Below are 9,362 nucleotides of genomic sequence, written 5' to 3'. Positions count from 1 at the left end.
AGAGTAGGGGGGGATAAAGGATCTCCTTGTCTTAATCCTCTTTGTCCCTTAAACCAGCCAAAGCTATCCCCATTCAGATTCAAGGTGTAAGTTGCAGTTGTAACACATTCCTTAATGAGAGCAATAAAACCATTTGGGAAATTTAATTCCTGCAGCATCTGAAAAAGAAAACTCCACTCCACGGAGTCATAAGCTTTCTGCAAGTCTATTTTGAATAGACATCTAGGTGAGGCACTCTTCCTTCCATAGAGTTTAACTAGGTCTTGGCAGATTAGAATATTCTCCATTATGCTTCTACCTTGAATAAAACCTCCTTGTGTGACTGAAATTAAGTGAGGGAGAACCAAAGCAAGCCTTGCACAGAGAAGCTTTGATATCAGCAAACCTGGTTTTGTTTAGCTGCTTGAGCCCTTGCTTCAGATTCTTCAATTTCCTAGCCAACTCATACATCTTAGTTCCAGTCTGCATACAATTCCATCCAACTTGAATAGTCTCTTTAAAGTTGGGATCCAAACTCCACATATTAAAATATTTGAATGGTCTGGATCTCTTTTCATCAGGAAGATTAGCTTGTACCACACAAGGGGTGTGGTCAAAAGTCCCCTCAGGCAAAAAGTGTGCATACAGAAGAGGGAATTCATTGAGCCATTCCTGGTTCACCAGGAAACGATCCATTCTACTATAAACCCTATCAGCAGGGCATTGTTTGTTATTCCATGTGTATAGAGCTCCCATGGCCGGACTATCTAGCACTTCACATTGATGCAAGCATTGCCTGAAGTCTTCTGCATCCTGCCTAGAAAATGAGCCTCCCACTCTCTCATCCTCAGTCAAGACACAGTTGAAGTCTCCTCCAATGGCCCATGGCCCTTAAATGTTATTTGCCAGTCTGCTTAAATTAGCCCAAAGAAACTGCCTCTCAGTGCTTCCATTGAAAGCATAGACCATAGTGGCATGAAATCTTTTATTGGTACTCTTATGCAGAACTGTCATATGAATAAATTGGGCATCATATTCCAGAAAATTTATATCCCATTCATGAGCCTGCCATAGTATCCAAATTCTGCCTCCTTGATGGTATGCTGAGTTTGTAGAAATACTCCAATTGCTAAAAAAATTCATGGTTGTGTGCAATTTATTTGGTTTTATTTTTGTCTCTAATACAAAGAAATTAACATTATTATTTATAAGAAATATATTTATAACTTGCTGCTTACTCCTCCTATTCATACCCCGCACATTCCAAAACCCTAGCTTAATCATTGATCAAGGTTATGGTTAGGGTGTCCCTCTGAACTAGTGCCCTTCCCTGCTGAATCAGGAAGTGGCACTACAATAGTCCCTCCTTCTTTTACTGGTGTATGCATTGTCAGAGGAGGGAAATCTTTAATCTGGACCAGAACAGGCTCTTCCTCCACCCTAGGTGCAGAAACTCTAGGTGTGACTAAGGGGTTTTCAGAACTTGCCTGATCTGAACTTTTGGGCTTCTCCACTTTCCTCCAAACCCGTTTAACAAGTTTAATTGATTGGACTTTGTGAGCAACTTGGTTTTTCACTTTTCTACGGGTGTTGTGATCATGCCCCAGGGACTTACAATTAGTGCAGAGCACTGGTTTCCATTCATAATCAAGTTTAACCTCCACCAATTGCTTCTTTTCATCACTAAATTTAAGTGTTTCAGGTAATTTTTGGTCAATTTGCACCTCCACCAGCACTCTAGCATATGCTAATCTGGTTTTCATCTCTGTTGCATTATCCTTTTGGACAAATTTACCTACCAATCCCCGCACTTTTTGGCACTTTGTCCCCAAAATTTCAAGGGTAAATGATGCAACCTTAGCCATGTTGGTACATTTTTAACATGCTCTTTTTACAATGCCACATTCTCCTGCCATGGCTTAATTATGACTGGTTTACTATCAAATAAATAGTGGCCTACATTCAATACCTGGTCCTGCATGTCTTTCGTGTGGAATCTGACGAGAAATATCCCATTAGGCATGAATGAAATCTTATCTATGGTATGATTATGCCATATCCTCCTCAAATATCCTTCTAGCACCGCCATGGGTGGGTTGGCTCCCAAAACGAAACCATACACAGCCTACTTCCAATACTCTAGTTCATCATGAACGTCCTCGTCTGATAATTGAAGCAATGGCTCTGATTCTTCTATCTCCTTTGGACTCTTAGTCTTTGATACGTGCACTCATTCTCCCTGCTCCTCATTACCTGATGTTGCATCTCCTTGTGTTGGTTTATCGATTTCTTTCATAGGCTCTGCGTCATCAAGGGTGAAGGCAGGGATGCCTATGATGTTTTGCATGCTACCATGCTTCACAGCCTCCTCATCATTAGGTACAAGGTTCGCTTTTTTAGTTATTTTAGAAACCTTAGTCGTCTCTTTAGAAGTTACCCCTTTCCTCCTCGTGATATTGCGTAGCTTTGCAGACTTTGAGGCTGAATTCCTCGCCATTAATGCAAGAGATTCACCTTTACGTGGTCGGCAAAATCGCCTTCTCAAGGGAGCATTAGGGTTTTTTAAATCCTTTAAACTGTAATCGACTCAAACAATTTTGAAACCGTAATTTTGACAAATACACAATTTTGAACTTTCAATTTCACAATCGAATAGTGTTGAAACGAACAATTAAACAGTTCACTAGATTAAACAGTTTTTAACCAGTTTTAACCCTAATTTTTCACAAATAAACAATGTTGAACTTTCAATATCACAATCGAACAGTGTTGAAACCTAAATTTCACAATTGAATAGATTAAAAACTATTTTAGTGGATTAAAACAATACAAAATTCTAATTTTCCATTTCGAACAATGTCGAACCCTAAATTTCCCAATCAAACAATTATGAACCCTAATTTAGGAGATTTAAACAGAAAAATATGTAATTAACAACTTCAACAGAAAAACATGCAATTAACAACTACGAATTTGTACAATTATATGAAAATTTTTGAAATTAACAAAGTTTAGCAATAATTTTCATACTTAAACTAACAACTGCATAACTACTTGATTTTAACAATTATTTCACTAAAATTCAAGTATTCGAGAGAATTAAGACAGAAACTGTACCCGATTTCAAGTCAAAACGCAATTGAATTGAAAAATGATTAGTATTTCTTCGTAAATTGTTAGTGATTCCCGAAAATAATCATGAGTTTCTGTATTTTTTTCAGTTTTTAGAGAGAGAAACTGAATAGTCAAAAAAACTGTCGCGCGTTTATGAATTTTGAACAAGCGCGTGTCTTTTTTTTGTTACCCTATTCTGGAAGTGATATTGTTTAGTACAATGCGCGATATTGTATTCGTTACTCAATCCTCAAATATTTAGTAGTTCTCACCATCCAACTCTTAATCGCACTATTGAAGTCATATGAAGCATGCGCCATCAAACTTTTTATCGCAATGGAGAAATCGTAAAAAATTGCTTGCTTGCTTGCAAACATAAGTTGCTAGAACGATTTCAGTTCTGAAAATAAATTATTTTTTTAAATGTATCCGTAAACATTTTTGTTTTCTTAATATATAACCTATAATCTACCTTTAAAATAAGTGTTTGATCATCACCACATCCTTTTTGCACCAACTATTGATCAAATGGTGAAATATATTGGTAAACCATATATGTAGTTTCTTACTTTGTGATAATTCTCAAGCTAATAACGTTTGTATTTAGCTGTAAAATAAGTATAAAAATTCTCTGATATAAATCAGCTATTGATACAACTAAAAAGAAAACCTTACAAAATCCCAGAGATTTTTCGCCCCCAGTATAATGCTCCGTATCACTACAAATTGTAAACATAGTGCACTTATTTGAATGTAAAAAAATTGACAAGCACAAGCACACGCACCCGCATTAACGAAAACCTCCTCACAATAGTAATCAAATAAATGTGACAGTTGATGACGTAGGCTCTTTTAACATACACAATCACCATGATAAGTCTCCATACAAAAAACAATCAAACCCTGACCATGATTCACCTATTACAACACAAATGACAAATACAATTAAAAATTAACATTATAATCAATAATATACCATCAAACTAATACAAATTGGTGATATACCATGAAAAAGAGAAGTGTGCTCGTAATTTCGTTGTGCGTACTCGTTACTCCTTCCTAGAATCTTCGTACCAGCATACCCGTCATGCAAGGGTGAAGGCAGTCTTAAAGTGACAACAATTAGTCTTATTGTAGGATATATCCATCTAAAGATAAAGTTGTAGACGGTTCAAATATGTCACCCCTTTCATAATATAAGACAACCTCTTCCATCCCACTTGTTATTTGTCTTATTATAAAAGTGGTGACATATTTGACCCGTCTACAATTTTAGACGGATAGTGTCCGTCTAAAGTGAGATTTTGTGAAGTGACAAACCCCCTTACCCCCTCATTCTATAGCTTTTCGAATGCATAAAAAAAGTGCTCAAAAAATATACTATATTCTCATCTTGACTGCTTGATAACCATCGAAACTTTTAGCTTCAACTGCAAGTGTCGAAAAATCTTAATAATACAACACGTATCCAGCGGTTGATGGCTTCAACGCTGAAAGGCATAAATGTGTAGATGCATAGATATCAATGCGAATCAATTAAATTTCGGCAAATATTCGAAGTCGGAACTGTAGAAATAAGAACGATGAACTGACTGATTAAAATTGCGGGATCTGTTTTTTTATGAGAAAGAACAGAAACAATGGTTGTGTCTAGCAAGTTTTACTGGTGATTAATTAAACAAATGTGTTGAAAAGAGAAAAGTATGGGAGAAGGCAACTGAAATTTAAAACGGAATAGCAAAATAGTAATATCTGACGTCATACAAGGGTGAAGGCAGTCTTAAAGTGACAAACCCCCCTCATTCTTTATATATATATATATATATATATATATATATATATATATATATATTTGGGATCCTATGAGAACCAACAAGATAATGAGAACCATGAGAACTACTTACATCCCTTAGATTAAAAACTAAAATTTTACGGTGAGATGAAGAATGATTAAACATATTCTAATTATTGTAAACCGTCGTACCCCAAATCCTCAAAACTCAATTCATTTTTCCAAATTTCCTTTCTCTCTCTTCGACAGCTCCTTTTTTCTCTACATTTGACGATCCTCACAACCACTCCGATCAAACTCTTCGACGATCAAAATATTCAACGCTTCTTCCAGCAATTGATCTTGGTAATTCAACGAGGTAAGCTTTCGATATTTATGAATAATTTTTGCGAAATTAGGATATGTCTTTTTGTCTTTTAAGTTTTTTTCATTTGTCGATCGATTAAATTAGTTGAATTTGCCTTGATTAATGGGTTAAAGTCATAGTGATGAATTATGTATGTGAAATTAGGGTTTTCCTGAATTAGATTGAGGAAACTGAGAAATTAGGGTTGAGGAAGTTGAAAAATTACATAAATTGGTTAAAATCCTGAAATTAGGGACTGGTTTCCAGAAATTTCCCTAATTTAGCTAATTCATTGTTCTTATATGGCAAATTCTTAGTTTCGTAGTTTTATTGTTCAACCTCTGTGGAATTTTTGAGACGGAGGGAGTAATAGATAAACCAGGAAAATTTGGACGTCTAAGTAGAAATACTGGTTTCACAACTACTAGTTATTGATTACTTTTGTTTACGATTGTTCAATATAAAATGACTTTATTAGTAGACTGGATTTGTAATTTTGCTACCATGGTTGTGTAATGCTTAAAGAATCGTGTTTAATTAGGTTTAGTTGGTGATACTACCTCTGTTTCGCGTTATGCCACTCAGGCATTTCGAGACACCTAAATTTCAATTTAATCAATCTCAAAGCTGCAAATATTTTGATTTGTAAAAAATAAAAGTGTTGCCGATTGCAAATAGAATGTTGTAAGAGTCTTAGCATGTGAATATGTGATACTCGTATGGATGGTCAAATTGGTATGATCACTTGATTTTCATATTTTCTTACTTAAAAAACGCTCTACGACTTAAGGATGATCACTTGATCTGGGCTGTTGTCCAAGTGATGTAAATCTCAGCTTAAGACTTCACCTCGGTATTGGCCATCGTGGTCTAATCTCAGTCGTGTATGTACATGTGCGGCCAATATTAGCGCAATATGCGGTCGCGGTAAACATAACTCAGCCATGTTTTAGTGTTGGAGCTTATATACATTCAGATATTTATTGACCTTCGTTTTCCAATATGGCTCGAGCTTTTATATGTCCTGTTAGCATTTTAAGCAATGCACGACCTCAATGTTTGTTAGTCCGAAGGTTATAATTAGTTTTTGGTATTTGCCATGATTTGATAGGTTCAAGAGCATAATCATCCGCATATTCTTCTTCTACCAAATGGGAACACATTCTGCAAACATCCTGGTGGCCTGGTCATTTGAAGCCTGGTGAAAATGGTACATACCTACCACTGTTTCTGGTATAAAACTCCTTATCACATTACGATCTCTTTTGATTATTTATGTGCATGAAATAGGGTTCTATATGCATGAAATAAGATTATGTATGCATGAAATAAGGTTCTATGTGGGCATGAAATAAGATCATATGTGCATGAAATAAGGTTCTATGTGCATTAAATAAGGTTTCATGTGCTTGAAATAAGGTTCTACATGCATGAAACAAGTGTTAAATGCGCATGAAACAAGATTATGTATACATGAAATAAGGTTCTATGTGCATGAAATAAGTGTTAAATGGGCATGAAATAAAATTATATATGAATAAAATAAGGTTCTATGTGCATGAACTAAGGTTCCATATGCATGAAATAAGGTTCTATGTGAATTAAAAGGTTCTTTAGTTGCATCAGTTGGTTATATTATTATACTGATTAATGTTTGTTAAGGACATTAGTTTAAATTATATGTGCGTGAAATAAGGTTCTGTGTGCATGAAATAAGGGAAATGAACGTGAAGGAGATTTAATGTGTTTACCGGCCTTTCAAAGCATTTTAGTGTATCTATTACATATCTTACTAATATGTGAGAAACATTTCAGTGTATCTATGTTTGACTTCCAAACAATAAATTTTGCCATTGGATTGGATTAGAGCGAGTATTACATTAATGTTGTCCTTAGAGCTGTTTGGTAATGAGTAAGTTCTTGAATAAAATAGGTTTTGCAATGCGCTGATGTCCTCCAGGAAGGCTTTTCTAAGTCGATGTCAGAGCTTCTACTGGAGGTCAAACAAACACTGGATGAAGCCCAAAACTTCAGTATTTTATCTGAAAGCATATCATCAGTCACTGAAGAACTTCTTGGGAGTCATTCTCTCGTGCTTAACCAGTTATCTGTATGTTTTTACTCTTATTTCATTATTCTTGCCAATCTTCTTAAATATGCTGATAGAATAGGACAATAAGTCATTATTCTGACCATTTTCGTGTATTTGTATTATCTTAGTCCTGTTATTTGCTGCAATTCTGTCTAATCTGCTTTAGTTTGTGCAGAATTTCAAATTATATATGTGTGAGAATGCTGAGTTGCTGAAGTCCATCTTTGATGATCAATTGCTTGAAAAACAGAATATCTGAACTTGAGAGTGAGAAGGTGATATCATAGTATGTCTCTGATGGTATCTAACGTTTTCTAGTTTTTCACTAGTTGTGTAAAGTGTAAACTCTCTTGTTTATTGGGATATGCAGCGTCAGTTGCAGAGTAAATTTGAAGATCTTATGGAACAGTTGCAAGAAAGCCTTTGCTGTAAGTTGTCACTTGTTAAGTTGTTTTGTTTATCTTGTGAGCATGTTATTCTATTCTTACCAAACAATTTATTGTATTTGGCAGAGTAACTCGTATTTATTTAGCATATTTTAAAGGCTATTAGCTTAATGGTAGAGCAATGTGCAAATTTTGCACAAAGGTATGGGTTCGAGTCCCATATAGCTTATTAGATGCATGAAAACGCAACCTATGTGCATTAAACAACCCTATATGTGCATGAAATTAGTGTCCAATTTCCTCATCTTTTTTGTCTTTAGGTCCATGATAAGAAGTGGAAATAGGATTACCAATTACACTATTTCATTCTTAGAATAAAAGAAAGATTTGGTATTTCATAGCCAATATGGGAGTCGAACCCACATCTTGTGCAATGCACAATGCTCTTCCATTTGAGTTAATTGATTTTCAAAATAAGTAAAACGTAAACATTCATAATGTAGAGAACATGAGACAGTGACATACTAACATGGTACTAACACCCTCGGTATACGCCGTCCATTTCAGCCAGTTCTACAACAAATAGCAGACCCTTACAGAACCTGTAAGATATATAGTAGGATTCGATACACGTTTGATTAGCTTACAACTGATATCTAGAGTTTCAGACTCAAATTAAAGATACATAAGCCTTCAAAAGAAGGGCACAAGGTAACCCTCGATTAAAATTTCAGTGAAAACTTGAAATTACGGAGAAGACAATCAAAAAAGCAATAAAACAACTTAAGCCAAACAAAGGATAAAACTACTTAACGTAGGTGGCAGTTCTAACAATAGCCACTGTCAGAGTAACTCATAAGACGCCAATCAAAATCCCATGGGATAGCTAATGTATCATAAGAGAATACAGAGGCTAATCCATAGTATATAGAAATAAGGTTTTGTCTAACAAGGTATTCTGTCAGGTTGAAAGAGAATTAAGACGATATCATTATAGCACGGACAATGGTAGAGTGTCATCAGGTGGTTCAATCTCGCAGCTATATTGAAGAGATAAGACAAAATATACAAAATTGGTCTTGTTTAGGACCTTGTACGACAGATATATTTTGAGATTGTTGTATATCGTACATGACATATAACTACCTAAGAGATTTGTTATATTCCGGAATTAGGATGGTTTCATATCGTAAAATTGTCTCATTTAAATTTTAAGATAGACCAGTTTCCTCATTTTAAGGTTTAATTTCTAAGGCCGAGTCGGAGTACGCATCATTTCGAGCAAATAAAGACAAAGAAAATTAGCTAAAATTGTAAAACTCAAAACCATTTGTCAGATTTCATATTAGTTGCTCCACATTACAGGATACTTTAATTATAAAAGCAAAACACCCAACTATCTAATTCATTCACACAAAACAAAAACATACTAAAACATTTCTAATACGAGTATCAACAATGAACAAAAATTTGTGCTTAGTCCAATCCATTCTCGTTCTCGTCCTAACTTGGACTCGTCCGAGCTACAGCCGCTGCAGGCCAGGAATCCCAAGGTCGTATGCAGGGTTTTCAGGCATGTTTGTGTTTGGAAACTCTCAGTTCGACGGTGGTAATAACAATTTCTAATCTCCAAATCACATATTACAGGAGGAA

General features: G+C 35.2%; 1 protein-coding gene across 1 annotated transcript; it reads right to left on the bottom strand.

The window, feature by feature from the left end:
* Nucleotides 1-294: 294 nt before the first annotated feature.
* Nucleotides 295-1,122, bottom strand: LOC141640024 (uncharacterized). The gene is made up of 2 exons (XM_074448986.1): nt 975-1,122; nt 295-869 (listed from the first exon to the last, which is right to left on the bottom strand). Exons 1-2 carry the CDS (start codon nt 1,120-1,122, stop codon nt 295-297), a joined length of 723 nt encoding a protein of 240 aa, XP_074305087.1.
* Nucleotides 1,123-9,362: the final 8,240 nt, after the last annotated feature.

Source organism: Silene latifolia, unplaced genomic scaffold, assembly GCF_048544455.1.
Source record: "Silene latifolia isolate original U9 population unplaced genomic scaffold, ASM4854445v1 scaffold_70, whole genome shotgun sequence".
Classification (NCBI taxonomy): Eukaryota; Viridiplantae; Streptophyta; class Magnoliopsida; order Caryophyllales; family Caryophyllaceae; genus Silene; species Silene latifolia.
The sequence above is the reverse complement of the archived record's forward strand: the minus strand, read 5'-3'. Positions and strand labels throughout refer to the sequence as shown.

Excerpts from the sequence above, each read along its gene's own strand:
- LOC141640024 (XM_074448986.1), bottom strand. The coding sequence starts at position 1,122 with ATGAATTTTTTTAGCAATTGGAGTATTTCTACAAACTCAGCATACCAT. Across the intron at positions 870-974 it reads TATGACAGTTCTGCATAAGA|GGCCATGGGCCATTGGAGGA; the intron begins GTACCAATAAAA and ends ATAACATTTAAG.